Raw genomic sequence first — 17,636 nt, 5'->3', positions numbered from 1 at the left:
ACATAATATATAAAACAAGATTTTAAAGTAGTTATCTAATGGCTTAGCAGAGGCCATTATTTGAGTTGGTTCTTCAGGGAAACCCAAGGATGAATTTTTCTCTAAAAACAATTGTGGGGTGCCAGGTGGCTCAGTAGGTTAAGAGTCCACCTTCGTTTCAGGTCATGATCCTGGAGTCCAGGGATCAGCCCTCTTGGTGCTCCCTGCTCAGCAGGGAGCCTGCTCCTCCCTCTCCCTCTCCCCTTGCTCATGCTCTCTCTCTCTCTCTCTCTCTCTCTTCTCTCTCTCTCTCAGGTGAATAAATAAAAAAATCTTTAAAAAATAAAATTTAAAAATTAAAACAACTGGTGCTAGCCTTATTAAAGAAAACAAAACCTTGATTATATTGTCTTGAGTATGTTTTAACTGATATATATATATGTATATATATATATATATACATATATATATATATATATAGTCCATATATATATATATAATAAAGGAAAGTAGGCTAACTCTAATAATTGTTGAGTCATTTAAAATGCTGTACTTTCTTTTCAATTATTCTTATTCAGTTGAATTCCTACCAGTATATCAGCAGAATATTGGTTACCATCAGTAACCAATGAAATTCATATCAAATAAGAGATTTTCCCTACATCCTCCCTTTGTTCCAAGAAGTTGTCTCACAGAGCACTCACCACAGAGAGGAGAAAAACAGCAAGGCTCTTCCTGTTGAACTTGAATCACGAATTGGTCTTCTCTGCATTCTGGTATTGAAATACTGGGGCATTTCAATGGGTCACATTCTGCAGAAACACAAAGATATTTGAAAATTTGTATAGAAGGAAATGATAAAGTCATATGGTTCAGCTCTCTTTGAATTAATATATATCCTTCTAATTCAATGTGTGTTCAGCTGGGGAAGGTTCTCAGCATCAAGTAATTCTCCAGACACCGGCTGGGTGTCCTACAATTCAACTCAATTCTGACACTATCTGCAGACACCAGTTACAAGCCCCACTTGTTACCTGCACTTCTGGTGGACTGGCTATAAATCAGAGGTTTCCACAAACTCTTCCTTGGTTTGATTAATTTGCTAGAGCAGTTTAGCAGAATTCAGAGAAACACTTGACTTAGCAGATCACCAATTTATTATAAAAGAATGTAACTCAGTGGGATCCCAGGGTGGCTCAGCATTTTGGCACCTGACTTAGGCCCAGGGCATGATCCTGGAGACCTGGGATCAAGTCCCACATCAGGCTCCCTGCAAGGAGCCTGCTTCTCCCTCTGCCTGCGTCTCTGCCTCTCTCTCTCTCTCTCTCTCTCTGTGTGTGTATGTGTGTCTCTCACGAATAAATAAATAAAATCTTAAAAAAAAAAAAATGTAACTCAGGAATAGCCAGTTGGAAGAGATGCATAGGGCAAGGTACAGGGCAAGGGGAGGGAGATTTTGTGACCTCTCAGAGCACATCAGTCCCAAAATTTCTTGTGTCCACCAACCTGGATGTTCTCTAAACCTCACTCTCTTTGGGGTTTTTTATAGAGTCTTCATTATATAGTCATGGTTGATTAAATCATTGTCCATTGAAGATCAGACTCAACCTCCAACTCCTGTCCCCTTCCTGGAGGTCAGGGGGTGGGATTGAAAATTCCTACCCTCCAATCACAGGGCTGACTCCATCCTCAAATTTGCTAAAAGCCTGCCTAAAGAAACTCATTAACATAATAAAAGACACCTTTATAGGTCTCCTGCTTTAGGAAACTCCAAGGATTAAGAGCTATGTGCTGAGAATGGGGTGTAAGACCAGATACACATTTCTTATTGTAAATCACAATATCACACCTGCTATTTCCTATATATTTCTGCTAAGATTAAGATCTTTAAAATGAGTTAATTCTCTAAATCCATGTATTAATATAAATATATAAATTTAAAATTCATATATACATATATTTATAAATAAATTGCAGGTTAAAAAAGAACTATCTTGGGGTGCCTGGGTAGCTCAGTTGGTTGAATGTCTGCCTTTAGCTCAGGTCATGATCCCAGAATCTTGTGACCGGCTATTTTAGGTTCCCTGCTCGGTGGGGAGTCTGATTCTCCCTCTCTGTGCTCTCTTATTCTGCTCTCTCTCTCAAATAAATAAATAAAATCTTAGAAAAAAATAAAGAACTATCTTTAGCAAGATCGCTCCATTATATTTTATAACAAATCATTTTCTTGTAGCCACAAAGAATGAGAAACTAATCCACTGTTCTGAACAATGAACCTTGCTCTTACTGTTCCCAGTTCATTACTCACCACATTTATACTGTGGACAACAAGAAAGAGGACTATGGCCAACAACCAATTTTTGACTATTCGTACAGGTTGGAATGGCAGTTTCACATAAGGTCATGTCACAGCCTGGAAATAAGAAACAGAAGCACTAAAATATTAGTCAATATAACTAAAAACTGTGCTTCCAACTCAAATCAGGGAAGTGATTTTTATTATGCATGTTTTTACATGTCATTAAACACATTCGGGTCACAAATGGGTCATATGTGAACAGGTAGTAGATTCAAGGTTTATTTATTACGGTCTTTCACTCTCGATTGTCCTAAGTCAAAGATTCCCAGAACCTTTACCTTGTCACATATTATTGAACACTATTAATTGCTTATAGTGAGAGTCTGCATGTGTATTTGCAAAATCATCAAAACTGTAATGTGGAAAAACGTGCTTTGAGAAAATATAAGTGATATTTATGGCAATATTTCTGTTTGCACTTCAACCTCTTTGTTTACCAAACATTATGCATGCCGTGCTTTTTTTCACAAATAATATCAACATATCTTGTGGTGTAACTTACTGTAAGGCTTCAGCCTGCATACATACCACAAATTTCCTTTGAACAGCAGGTCCACTTATCAACAGTGCCCAGGACAACTTCAGCTTCTCGTTCACAAATTGGCGAGGGCTCTTCATCACAATCTGGTTCTATAGGAATAATACTTCCATTCTCCAAACATTTGTATAGTGCACACTCATCAATGCCCCCATTCCAAATCTCCCCAGCAGTGCGAGGTTGGTCTTCACTATCAGTGCATGCTTAAAAAGATGGACACTTATATTACTCATAACCAGGCACTAAAATAAATCAGGTTGTGATGTTTTGGCTTCAGACCATGACTTGGCTCAGTGACATAGTTAATATATCACAGATTTTTCCTTTCTTACATTCTTTTTTTTTTTTTTACCAGCTAGTAAACTAGCTTACATTTTTCTTTAAAGAAATTTGTAATATAGTCTACAAAAATATTTTTCCCTTCTATAACTATCTGTAAATTTGCATGTCCTCTTCTATAAATAAGATAATCTGTTCATTATTTCTTGTTCATTTTGTCTTGTTAATATAATTTATTTAGCTAGAACAAACTAAGTAAAATAAATTTAAGTTAGTTTTAAAATATTAACTATTGAAATTGAGAGATATTAGGGGAAAAAAGTCCCTACCACATATTTATCATTTTTGTCATACGAAAATTCAAAACACGTCAGCTTTAAAATCTAAATGTAGGAAGTACCTAATTATTTACTGAGTCTTGTGGTTTTATTATTAAAATGATAAATACACAGGTCCCTAAAAAAATAAATGTGCTTCTTTATTCTCAAAGCCTTCTACAAATACTTTTCTCAATGGCAAACACAAACTTGTTTCTGGAACTATATATGCATTTCACTTCTATTTGCCCATTCTCTTTCATTATTACCTTAATTCCTTTTCCTCTAACCCTAATGATAAGTCCTGTACTGCAATTTTCTCAATTTTGCACTATTTTCATTGCAACCACCATGGAGACGATGAGTCAGAATAAAATGAAAGTAGAAAAATTGAATGTTTTCTCCCCAATAATAATACTATCTGACATTTCTTGAGTGGTTATTTTTCTCTATGCACTGTTGCAGAATGCTTTGTATTATTTATGTATCCCCACACTAACTTTATGGGATAAGTGCTATTATTTTCCCCATTTTGCAGATGCTGACTCAGGCTCAACGAGGTAAAGATGAATCACTATTACATGAAATAACTGGAATTTCAATTCACATTCTATGCTCTTAATTCTTAATTTGTCGTACCCTTGCCCAGTTATTATAGAAATAGGTAGAGATTAGAATACATCATCACTGGGGATGGGTGAGGGGGTTAAATGGGTGATGGGTAATAAGGAGGGCACTTGTTGCGATGAGCACAGGGTATTGCATGTAAGTGACAAATCACTAAATTTTACACCTGAAACTAACATTACGCTGTATGTTCATTAACTGGAATTTATTTATCATCTATCTATCTATCTATCTATCTATCTATCTATCTATCTATCTATCTATCATCTATCTATTTATTTTTGTAAGAGTTATTTTTATTTCTTTTTTATTTCTTTTTATTTTTTTTCTTCCAATGGGGAGTTTAATAGACAGTGATCCCCAAATACATTCGATCTTAAACTTTTTTCCCACCAATTTTAATATTTTATTTAAATTCAATTTGCCAGCATATAGTATAATACCAGTGCTCACCCCATCAAGTGCGCTCCTTAGTGCCTGTCACCCGGTTGCCCCATCCCTCCTCCATCCTCCGCCCTTTATTAAACAGAATTTAAATAAAAACTTGGAACAACAACAACAAAACACTTCACCACCAAGGCATCTAATTTGAGTAACTGCAATTGAAATCATATTAAAAATCAAAACTACAAAGAAATTGATTTTCTCTTCAACTCCTAAGGGTCCTTTTGATCAATCTTTCCCAGCACATGTCCCCAAGATCAAAAATAATTTTATTTATTTGCCGAGTCCCTAAGAAGTCATTTTGCACTCTGCTGCTTACCACATTCTTTCTCTGGAATGCACTGAATTGAATCTGGCCTGTGAAGAATAGTTCCGTTCTTGCATACACAATCTTCTCTTAAACTCAAACATGAAGAATGTCCATAGAACCATCTGTTCAGACATGTTCTTGCTTCACAAGTCCTCACACAGGGCTGATATTCCTTCCCCTCTGGACAACTCAGAGCTATGAATAACAGAGGACAGAATTTGCTAATGATCAAAGTCACCTATTTGGATTATAATAAAAGGAAGAGATATCAGATTTCTTTCTGAAAATCAATTTGGCTCATTTCCATCTCTTCAAATCTCATTTTTCATTTATTATGTAACCAAAAACTAGAAATAAAATAAGCAATAGGTATTTTTGAGTATCTTCCTGGTGCCTAGCTAGTATGTTATAGTAGGAAAAGCTCATCTGATTTGTAGCAAGTAAATATGATCAAGAAGCAGCCCAAATCTAGTTGGCATAAATACAGAGTCAACTAGTATGAAGTTCCTTCTCTGTGTAGTGAGGAGATAAAACAGTCTATTCAGAAAAAGCAGAGAAATATGCTTTAAACATGTGACTCCATCAAACCATAAAAAAGAAAAATGCTGTGTGTTTAGGTTTAAGCCTTTTCTGTTAGAAGAAACTACCACTGCTGAACAGTTTCTAAATGATGTTACAGAAAATTCTTTTGATTCTCAGTGATTTTCAAAAATCATACTGTTAAAAAATGAACACACAGCTGGTGGAGGTATAAATTGGTAAAATCTCAGTGGGGAACAATTTGATGGTGTCTATTAAAATTAGAGATGTCATACATTTCCTATGAATCAAGCAACCACACTCTTGAATAGTGATACCTCTGGGAGCAGAAAGGCAAGGGATAGTAGGGCACAGCAGGAGCTGAGTTACTTCTGAAATGAAGTCATGTAACCAGTGTTTGTGACATACGATTCTTCTTATATGTATTTTACCTTTTCTTCTAGGGGAAAATGACAACTTTTATTTTATTTTGGAGCATTTCACTAATACTCATTTTGATCATCTTTTATCACTTGATCCATTTAATTGCTATTTCTTAAATTAACATTGTTTTCTGTAAAATAGGCTTGGTGATAGGCTTAATAAAATTTTTATGAAAATCATTACAACTTGATGAGAAAGCATGAGCCCTATAGATAAAAATGGGCAAAGGATACATACAAAAGAAAAAAAGATCCACGAACATGGATTTGGAAAAAAAAAAATGAACCTAGGTATCACTCAAAGAAAGCTAGAAAGATTTGTTTCCATGGAAGTGGATACTATGTCAGGAAAGAAGGAAACGGGGACAGAAAAACATACATCCTCTTCCCAAGCTAGGGGACAAGCAGGAGGCGGGAGTCGGAGGGGGGTGCGGTAGGTCAAATGAGGCAGGTTGAATTGAAACCAATGAAATGTGCTCTGGCATACAGAATTAAAACCCCTGTTCAATCCCCTGTGATATCTTCAACATTTCCATTGGTTTTGCTGACTGATATTTTGTGGACTAGGTTTTCTTTTGGGAGAATTGGAGCCGGATGAAACTAGAAGTGGCCTATGTGGGAGAGCTGACTTCTAACTCCTACGTTACATTTATATGTATTTTATTCTTTTGACATTATTTTGTGATGGAAAATGAAAAGAAAAAGAAGTGAATGTAATAAAATGGGATGTTATGGGATTGTTAGAAAATATTATTTAAAATGTACCACTTAAAAAATAAATAAATAAATGAAATGTACCACTTACGGCAGTAATCAGGTGTTCTCCACTGAATACAGATGTCAAACCTGTTGCACAAAGTCACATAGGCAGAAAGTGCATCACATTCATAGTTCCAAAAATAGGTATAATTGATCCACATCTTTTCACAAAAGTTCTGCGGTGACACCTAGAGACATTTCACCTTGGCATAAGTTATATTGTTTTATTTCTCTAAAGGCCCTACGTTAGTCTAAAACTGTTCTAGAGAATCAAAGGGTGGAAAATTAATACTAATTATGGTTCTTCCTTGACCTTAGATTCCAAACTTCATGATACTAGATGTCACTTCTGATGTAATAATATTTTAAATGCATTTTAGATAGGATAAATATCGCCTGCACTGATCTACATAAATCTATCTTATGAAGATGACAAAGAAGCAAAGTATGTGGGCCTAGTAAAATCTATTTCTGATATTGTATTTCGGGTCACAACTGTCTTTTCCATATACTGGATAATCTATGAGAGATCAAACTGGAAGTTCCTGAAGCGTTCTATAATGAGACATGGGATTACTTATTAAATGAGGTTATAAATGCTTCTTGAAAACTATGTGTTAATATTGAACGTTGAATAATTTATATAATTTGATATGCCTCGATTTAAAGATTCATCTTTTTCCTACAGATTGCTTCATTTTGATTTAGAACTGCCTGTATTCTAAATAATTTAACTTCCAGCGACATTAATTCCAAATTTTCTCTCTACTCATTCATTCAGTGAACATATTAAACATCTACCTGCAGATGCCAAATTCTGACACAGCTCAAAGTGCCTGATAAAAATATGTAGCATTTTTCAGATCCCATCATTTCTTTTTCAAGGTTCATATCCAATAAAAACCAAGATTCTACATTCTTTTAGTCTTCTTTATGGAATTCCCTTGGTTTCCAGTACCTCATTTTACATGGAATACTTGCTACGGTCCAGAGCATCCCCACTGAGGAATCCAGGGAACACAGAGTTTCCTCCTTAAAACCCAGGATGTTGAATGTACTCCATTCTATTGCCTTGTTCACCTGTTCAGTGTTGGCTCCTCTGCTGCCCTTTATCCTGAGTGTTTCCCTAGGTTCCATCCTCAGTGGTCATGTCTACTAACTACAAATGTTCTTGCCAGACTCATACCACCATCTTGGGCATTTAACCTTTTTCCTCGGTTTCCTCATAAGTTAAAGAGTTAATAATACATTTACTACTACTTAAGGTAGCTGTCAGTTAATATACAGTAAATGTTCAGAGCAGACTCTGACACATTGCATATTACTTATTATTATTTTTTAAAAATCTGTACACAAATAACTCCCCAAACCTGATCTCTGGCCTTAACTTACCTCTTCTGAGATCCAGAATTATGTTTCTAAGCTTTTTCTGGGTATTTTTGCTTTGAAATCCCATATGACCTAATTCATTCAGAGTGAAAAATTATATACCTTTCTGCTTAACCCCCCAAAGTTGACTTTCCTATAATCTCCATTCATATATTCACTTATGTACACTTTCATAATTGATTGAACACCCAACTACATATCAGGCACTATGCTAGGCATGAGCAGTATAAAGTCAGTAACACAGACCTAATTCTCTGCCTCTGGATCAAAGCTAAAAAAGGTCTTTGCATAGAACCCAGAGGAGTCACCACACTAAAATGAATCAGAGGAGGGAAGTATTTGACTGGAAAAACTAGGATCTTAAAGGCCCACTGGCAGGAAAAACCTTGGAATATTCAGAGTTGAAAGGAGACTGGAGCTTAGTAAGCAAGAAATGTGTAGCACAAGAGGAAGCTAGAGAAGTGGGTGGGCCAGAGTGTAGAGGACCCTGTAAGCCTTGAGAAGGTTGTTTGGCACATACTTTATGTAAGTGAAAGACACTGAAGGGCTTTAGGTAGAAAAATGATACAATCCAGGCAGATCATGTCTGCTCGATGGGGATTTTCAAATGAAGGTGAAGCTGACAAGTGGGAAACCAAATTACCTGCTTTGCTCTCTTTTGCCCTTCAATTCCCTGGGAAGGGATCTGTCAGAATAAAGGGACTCTGCATAGCCTCTCTAAGCCTTCAACAGTTAAGTTGGGAACTGGTTGATTAAGTTAATCAACCTTCTGAGTTCCCAGAGAAAAATGGATTTTTTGAAAATCATGCTTTAAAAAGACATTAAAATGACACTAAACTGGGTTTTAAAGTATCTGTTTCTTCATTTTTATATACCTGCTTTTTTAAAGATTTTATTTATTTATTTATTTATTTATTTATTTATTTATTTATTCATTCATTCATTCATTCATTCATGAGAGACACACAGAGAGAGGCAGAGACCCAGGCAGAGGGAGAAGCAGGCTCCCTGCGAGGAGCCTGATGCGGGACTCGATCCCAGGACCCCAGGATCACTACCTGAGCCAAAGGCAGATGCTCAACTACTAAGCCACCCAGGCGCCCCTACATACTTGCTTTTTAAAAACAATGTAAACCTTTAAAACCTATCTGCATCCAAATCTCCAAATAAAACTGAAGCTCCCAAAAGATACGCCATTTTTATCACATGACTCGCCATCCTTTGCCTTTCCCTGAGGGAACTCATGGGGCAGGCTGAGAATTATGGGGTCTACACACCACAGTCTAGCACAGGAGGTGCTACACAGTGAACACCTTCCTGCTTTAACAATTCCCTCACCTTCTTTCCCAGGCTCTTCCCCTCCATATGTCTTACACTCAACCATTTCAATATCTTCCTGTTATAGCCTTTTATAAAACTTGTTCTTACACATATTGTTGTATCTGTGTAGGCATCCCTTCTTCCCCCTTCTCTCCTGGCAAATTCATCCTTCTAAATAAATCAAATATCTAAAGGTATGAGAAGTCTCCTCCAAACCTGGACTCCCACATACCTCCAGACTGTATATTGTCACGTATCTGTTCATAAGCTCACTTTCCCACCAGAGCTTCTGTGAATAAGGGAGAGTCTTATTCATCTTCGGATCATAGGAGTTTAACACGATGCCTTGTAAGGACTAAATGCTAGATGTCCACAAACTTTTCATTAAATGATCCATGAAATGCTGTATTGGTCTGTCCTATGTCCCTAACAATGGATTTATTTTAAAAGATTTTATTTATTTATTCATGAGAGACACAGAGAGAGAGGCAGAGACACAGGCAGAGGGAGAAGCAGGCTCCCTGCAGGAAACCCGATGTAAGACTCAATCCCAGGTCTCCAGGATCATGCCCTGGCTGAAGACCGGCGCTTAACCACTGAGCAACCCAGGATCCCCACAATGGATCTTTTTTAATGATAGAGATTATTTAAAATATCTACTAGTCACATAAAGTCAGAAAGTTAGAGACAAACAAAGAAGGTTTAAACTGAATATATGACAGGTTCTATCACAAGTATACACCTAAGATGCCAAGACCATAGAGAACTGATAATATCCTTACTGGCTTGGTTTCTCTACTGGGTTATCAAGTGACATTGATTTCTTTCTCCTACAGGCATTTATTCATAGGACAGAATTTCATTTTTCTTGAAAGCTGTAGATACAGTTTTGAAAAAAAATAGGAGAAAAAAGATAATTAATTATCCTTTCTATATCTTTAAATCTATAAAAGTAAGTGATTCTGAATTCCAGAGCATACTGACAGCAGGTGTGGTACTAAACTATTCTCAGTAGAAGAACATCATGGCAAGAACAGGAATTTATTGGCTTTACTCTCAACATGTCTAATGTGACAGTTCTTATTTATGGTTGCCCTTGACTTACTTTATGATGGCATGGAATGAAAACTCTCCTATTTAATAACTCAATGCAGTGACTGCAATCATGCTCAGTACAATTCCTAACAGGTCTTCTTGTTGTTACTTCAAATGATTTCTCAATTTCCCAGCTTTCAATAAATAATTCTATGTCTTCCATATTTGTAATAATTGTGCCATTTTGCATCCTTAGATCATCATCTGGATCTTCATTGCAAATTCCTAGAAAGATATGATATTTAGAAGGAAACATTTTTTTCACTTAAACCAAATGTAGACAAAAGAAAGAAATCATATTAATAATTGATTTTAAAAGAGTAAATTATTTACTGCACAAGGTGTCAAATGTATATCCTTTCACTTTAATGTTGATGGAATTTTTTAAATATGTATCTGATTCTTTGATAAAGTAGTACAGAGTTGTCTTAACCAGATTAAAAAGAAACTACAAAAAAATACTAATAAAAAATAAAAAATAAAAAGAAACTTCTAGGAAACAATCCTAGAAGTTAAGAAATGTGAAAAGATGATAGAAAATGAAGAAAGAGGAGATGGATTCTGCTCCCATACTTATTCACTATTACCACTACTTTCTAAATGAAGAACTAGTTCTTAAGCTTTCCAAGATATTCCTTAGAATAGCGGGCATTTGGTGATTGCCTCCCACACAGCCATTCCCCCAAGGAAAACCCTACCTGAAAACATTAAATTCCTGAAATCTAAATTTCAGGAATTTATCCCTGCCCCGTCACCACTACAGGAGAGGGCATGATTGGCACAAAGGTAGTCCTTACTCCCTTGAGTTAACAACTGCTGGAGGTACTAAAACAGTCAGGTCAGGCAGTCACCAGACACACGGCTACATTTACCTTTTGGACAACCAGTGCTAAACAGGATCTGACCTGGAATCCTAAGACACAGACAATATCCCTTCCTTAGGATGACATGACCTATTGATTATCAGGCTTTGACCTGCTGTAGCTTCTAGCTTCCTGAGGAAGGCCAGATGGAGGATGGAGCTTACTCTTCATCCAGTGGAGTACAGAGCCAAAGGAAGTACAGAGAAATGGCCCAGAACCCTTATCTGATCTGAATCCCACCCTACCTTAAGACATAATCTTTCTTAATCCTCAAGGCTCCGGCTATAAAAGATATAACTTGAACATTTTCTTCAAGTATCAAATCTTTATCCTCAAGTAGGCATGTTAATATCATAAAAGTTGCTGCTACCGTAATTGCCTTGTCCTTGTAAATATACAAAGGTCTGAGTTCAATGCAAAAACAAACAACTAAAACAAAACTCAAGTGAAATGAACTATACTGTAAAGCTGCTACTATTTCTTAAGTCTAAACTTTCCTGGAAAAAAGGTAATTGCTAATAAAAAATATGTTTTTATTAGCAACTCCAGCCACCAGCCCTATAAACTTCATAGTACTGTATAGAACAAGGTATTCATACAGACTTCCCATTCTGGGATCCTCAATTTAGGTCACACTCTTGTTTGCTGTAACTTTTTCAGACCTGATAGCACCCAGCTTTGATTCACAAAAACCACTCTTCCCACTATGGACGTCATGAACTTTAGGGGTTGTCCCTTGGTTAGCAAAAAAGGTGATCCTAGCCCCTTCTCTACAGTGTGTAAAAGCATGAGCTGGCAATAAGTGAAAGAAAAAACCCCCACAAGATCAAACAGAAATCATAGCATACAGAAATTTTAATCATCTGAGAAAATATGCATTCCTAAAGCCTCCAAGCATTACCCAATAACTTGATTTATTATGTATAATCAATACTATACATACTCAAGAATAACTATTTCCACAGTGATAGCCTTCAGTCCCCATAGAACTTTGTACTGTTTATCACACTACAAATAGGCAAGGAAATATGTAAACCTTTTTAGCCAAACTTTGCACTAAATGTTTTAAAGAAGAAATTTTGCTTTACGTCTTTTGTTAGGGGAAAGGACTTAGTCCTATCTGTTTTTGAGTTGCCAGCACCAAGCACGGAGTCAAAACACTCAGAAGGTCAGTAAACTTTTACTCATTGAGTGAGATTATGAGATTACAGTAGATATTTTTTGCTAAGCTAACATTCATTGATGGTGTGTAGTAAGCAATGCATTAAGGGTTTGACATTAACTTTCATATACAACCCTAACAACAATCTCGAAGGTAGTAGAATGTGGCTATTTTTATTTGAAAGATGAGGAAACTGATGTTCACCCTAAGAGTGCAGAGCTACAAAGAGAATAGCCTCCATCAGACATCAAAGCCAGCATTATAGTTTTTTTATCCTGTTGTGTACCTAGAGGTGTCTCTAGTTTGTCTCCTTTGGCTTATAACTATGTGTCTATGTGATATGATGTGATATTAAGCTAGGTGTAAAGACACATCTTGAGATGTGATATTGAGAATGATGTGTTCCCTGTATGTAACCTTTAAGGTGGCTTAAGCAACTAAGTTTTCCCATATTTCAAATTTTAACATAATAAGGAAGAAACAAACTTATTTAAGCCTTTAATCTTTCTGGAACTCCTATTTCTCACTTACGAATTAATACCGATTTATGAGGGCTACCGTTAGAATTGAATAAATTCAAATATGTGAAATAAGGCTTAGCACTTTATTAATGATTAATAAAGATGAGCTAGCAAGAATGTAAGTAGTATCGCAGTAGTAGTAGTAAACATGTATTTCCCAAAAAATATGTGACTTGAACTATTATTTCTTCCTTCTTAGCCCATTTATTGAAAGTCGCCACTTTCCTTTAGTACTCACATGGGGAACTGAAAATTAATGTCACACCTCAAATATGAAAAGTGGGGCAAAATGGTGTAATGTGAACAGGAAAGAAAAATTGGAAGAAATTCAGATTTGAAGAGCAATTCTCACCACAGAGTCCTTCTGTGTAAGATGACAAGTTAAATCCAGGGCCAAAATGAATGTCTATGATCCCTGTAAGGTGAGCCCACTTCACAATTAGTCCAGCTGGAGTCGTAATCACATACATGGTACCAGAATCTTCTACGGACAGTTCTTGACTTGAAAAGGGCAGAGGCACAACAATAGAATCCACTTCTACCTAAAATAACACAATGAATTGACAACTGTTAGAAAAATGTGTATGTTTAAATATATACTCATTAAAAGTAGAATTCATATGATTCCATTACTTCTCGTTGAATACAAACTACTTCCTAAGTTTCTAAAAAATTTATTTCTCTGCTGCCTGACACCACTTCTCACAACTCCAAGCTCCTTTATTATTCCTTTGTTGTGTCTTGCTACATTCAGTATTTGTTCTAACCTTGTTACCCCTTATTTTCTTCAAAACTTAAAGTTTTAAAGTTTCTTCAAAACTTTCTTCTGTGTTACCTATGCTTTTCTGATGTTTCTGTCAATTTATGTTAATTACACCATTATCTACTAATACGAACGTAGGATAATAAAGTTATTTTCAGGATGTTTTCTTCAACCTGGATCCTTTCCTTGATCTTCTAAATCAGTGTTCCCCTATAATACTCCTAACAGTCATCTACCAAGCTTGGCACAGAGGAAGTTTCCCAGCGACTCAATTTCCTATGTTTGGATGGGACTCTAGACTCTGTATTTTTAGCATGTATTATTGGTAATACAAATGTAGGCAATCCGAGGATTATATTTAGAAAAACTGTTTCAAGTAATGACAAAGACATGGAACCAGCAGTAACTTTGTGGGTCATGTCTCACCAACCATCCAATTTTTCCACTTTGTATCTTCCTCATTACTGCCGCCTATAGGCTAAAAGATCCTTATTCCTGCCTGGTTGATTTCTGCTTCCTTTAAGATTTCTCTTGGGTGTCACCTCCTCTGAAAATACCTATTCGACCTTCCTATAAACTGCATTAAGGAACCTGTTTCTGTGATATATGAGTCATACTTTATCACTATACCCCCTACCGCTTTCTAATCGGCAATTACATTGAAGCACCTCACATACAGCTGCAAGTTACTAGAAACCAGGACCTTGTTCTTTATCATGTAAACTCTCATTAAATAATTTTTAAATAATCAGCTTTTAACTCAATACCTGACCAGAGATGAATTCAGTTGAAGATAAAGCTAAGCCCTTTGGCCCAAATGATCACTAATAGCACTGATCAGATTTGAGTTTAAATTTATTTCCCACCCACTTCCTCCTGTTAATATATCAACTGGATTAAATTGCAGGTATATACAAATGCTATCATCCAAACAATTTCCCCATTTATATATTTTTCTTTACTTAAAATTAAGCTTTCTAACACCTTATTATATTTTAGGCCCATTTTAATATTGTTTCCACTCTAGAATGTTTGGCCTGTGCTAAAAAAGGCAGAATTATTTCTAGAAAGCACATAACATCTCAGTCATTTTAGCAAAATCTTTACACTTTATTTTCTTACATCTCTGAGAGAACCATATAAGTGAAGTATCCAGCTTTATCACTTACTCGTCTCTAGTAAATAAATACCCCTTGGAGTAAAGGTTTTTCCTATAAAACCAAATAGCTTTTTCCAATCTTTTTTTATAATACATCCTCCTTCTTCAGTTTATTTCAATAGTTAAATATTTCTTCATTTTTTCCTATTTTAGCTATCACATATTCATTAAAAAAATTAACATTATCAGTACTTCGAAACTATTTTTCTCATGGTGGTCTGTATTCTGATATTCTTAGCTAACTACTTTTTTCAACCTTGTGATTCCTCCTTTTTTATATCATTTCCACTTTGTCTAATTTAAAACACTGTTAACTCGACACTAAGAAATCAGGCACTCACATCATCCGAGAGGGCTTTCATGTATTTGACATGCTGTTACAGTTAACCTCACAAGGGGAAAAATATTTTCAACAGTTGGGACATTACAGAAGGAGAAATGTAATATGAGGAAACATATTTGTTGACTGTCCCTGAAAAGAATGATTAAACACAATAGCAATGAAACTCCAATATGTTTAATTTTCCTCATTTTTGGAAATAATTATATTTAACATAATTTCTTAATTTTCTCTAATGTGAGGATATCTTTTAACTTTGTGCTCTTACCTTTCTTGCTGCCCGATTAACAAGTATTTTATGTATAGATGTTGTCAAATTTAACTTCTTAAAACAAAGTCCATACATTCTTCCAGAGGATGTCTTAATTGAAAAAAATATTAAAACTTTATGGAGTTAAACATAACTTTAGCAATAAAGAGAAAAAATTTATGAAACACTTTGCAAATACTCACTAGCTTTTTAGGGGAATTTCCATTCTGAAAAAAAAATGTATAAAAATATATTACTTGACTTTTTAAAAAATCATTATTTGAATTAATTTTACATGCCTTTAAATATATTCACATGAAACGTTTTTTGTCTTCAGTACTAGAAGATAAATCTCAGGGAGTTCTTGAGTCCCTTCTTGCTCTGAGAATATCTAACGTTGCAGTGTACGTCAGCTATAGATTTATAAAGAAATGACACAAAAATGAATGATAACCTACCTGATTCGTGGAACATTTTTCAATATGAGCAATGATAATTTCCCCAGGAATTCTTACTAGGATATAAGAAGCCATACTATACAATGCTGCATTATTTCCATCAAATGTAATAATGCTCAATTCTGACAACATGGAACAGCGACCTAAAAAAAAATGGCAGACAGCGGATTTGGTCTATTAACCAATTATTTGTATTTGTAGTAATGTTTGCTCCTTAAATTTTTTTTTAATTCATGTTATTATGTTTGACAGGAAGCAACTGTAAAAGTTATATATTGGGAAATAAAAATCAGAAATTAAATGGAGAAAGTTCAGCAATAACTTTGGCATGATGAGTGAGGTGATCAGCTCAAAAACAAACAAACAAACAAACAAACAAACAAACAAACAAACAAAAAAAACAATCTCCTCCTGGCTGAAAATTGACTGCTATGTAAGAAATGCAGACTTACAAGGACATTCCCACTCAGGGCAGCAGATATCCCTGTTCACCTGAACGGGTCTTCCCCGGAAACCACAGTCAGGCATTTCCACTTCCTTTGGGCAATTAAGAGACCAGTTGAACAAGTGCCATTCCATATTAAGGCATATATACTGGCTACAGTTGTAAACAGGATCAAATTGTGGAGGCTGTTAATAAAAAAGCAAATTAGTTTTCTTTTTTTCTATTTTCAACAAATATTGTCAATTAACTTTTTAATTCCCCATTCACGTTGTCCATGGTGTATGTTTCCTAAAGATGAAAGCTTCTGAAAGATAATTAGAATTCCACTAGAATTTTTATTGATGTTTCCTCTCTAAAATACTCAGTTTGAACTCAAGTTTTACCTTAGTATTGATTTGATATCAGAATTGCCCATATACTCAGACATCAGAGTCAATTGATGTCTTGTCCTAAATTGTCTTGATTTAGTATTTTGCAAATAGATGTTATACAGAACAGGTCTAAGCCCTCATATGTCCTGGAAAGCTAGTATATCATTACAACTCTGTTAATGTCAGTTTTAAAAAGTCACTATTAAACACTATAAATATGTCATTAAAAATTCATATGTGAGATTAGTCTTACAGCACCTGGATAAAATCATTATAAATTAATTTTTAGATATACTTCAGATTTATAGATGAATAAGAAAAAATCAGTGGTAGATTTTTCAAAATTTATAATTTGTATTGTATTTAAATTATGGTAATAATTATAGCAATGATCAGACATTTATGTCACTGTGTTTGAGATAGTATTCTAACGAACACATTTCATTCCCAAAACAGCCCTCTGAGGCAGGTACCATTGGTTTTTCCTGTTTTAGAGTTGAAGAAAGCAGGAGGATGAAGGTCAAAGTAACTTGTCCAAGATTCCATAGCTCATAGGTAGTAGAGTCACAATCTAAGTTCAGGGATTGTTATTCTGGAATCTGTGATTTTGACCACTATTCTATACTGCACTTCAGGGGATGAGGAAGAAAATTTAACGCCTATTTAGCATCGATCATATGCCGTGCACTAACAGTAGCTTATTTCATTTGCTTCTCCCTAAATTTTGTGAGTCAGTTTCTACCATCCCAACATTACATATGATCAAAAACAAGGATAAAAGAGTTTAATCCCTTTCTAAACAGTGAGACTATTAAGTGAGTAATTCTAAATGTAAGAGCCAAAAGGAGGCAAATAGTCAAGTCTGATTTTCCAAAATTTTCTGTGTGCAATTGTATCAACTCCCAGGATTGACCCTACTTTCCATT

General features: G+C 35.3%; 1 protein-coding gene across 3 annotated transcripts in view; it reads right to left on the bottom strand.

The window, feature by feature from the left end:
• The window catches only part of OTOGL (otogelin like), a 131,065-nt gene that overhangs the window by 18,540 nt on the left and 94,889 nt on the right, over window positions 1-17,636 (bottom strand). For all 3 annotated transcript variants that reach the window (XM_077845625.1, XM_077845624.1, XM_077845623.1), the window contains 11 exons: window positions 16,347-16,524; window positions 15,895-16,037; window positions 15,640-15,663; window positions 15,455-15,547; window positions 13,277-13,466; window positions 10,389-10,603; window positions 6,621-6,762; window positions 4,863-5,048; window positions 2,867-3,079; window positions 2,288-2,392; window positions 684-791 (listed from right to left, as the gene is read on the bottom strand). In XM_077845625.1, coding sequence (XP_077701751.1) covers window positions 684-791; window positions 2,288-2,392; window positions 2,867-3,079; window positions 4,863-5,048; window positions 6,621-6,762; window positions 10,389-10,603; window positions 13,277-13,466; window positions 15,455-15,547; window positions 15,640-15,663; window positions 15,895-16,037; window positions 16,347-16,524 — 1,597 coding nt within the window. The remainder of the gene's footprint in view (window positions 1-683; window positions 792-2,287; window positions 2,393-2,866; window positions 3,080-4,862; window positions 5,049-6,620; window positions 6,763-10,388; window positions 10,604-13,276; window positions 13,467-15,454; window positions 15,548-15,639; window positions 15,664-15,894; window positions 16,038-16,346; window positions 16,525-17,636) is intronic.

This window comes from Canis aureus, chromosome 13, assembly GCF_053574225.1.
Source record: "Canis aureus isolate CA01 chromosome 13, VMU_Caureus_v.1.0, whole genome shotgun sequence".
In the NCBI taxonomy this organism is placed as follows: domain Eukaryota; kingdom Metazoa; phylum Chordata; class Mammalia; order Carnivora; family Canidae; genus Canis; species Canis aureus.
The sequence above is the reverse complement of the archived record's forward strand: the minus strand, read 5'-3'. Positions and strand labels throughout refer to the sequence as shown.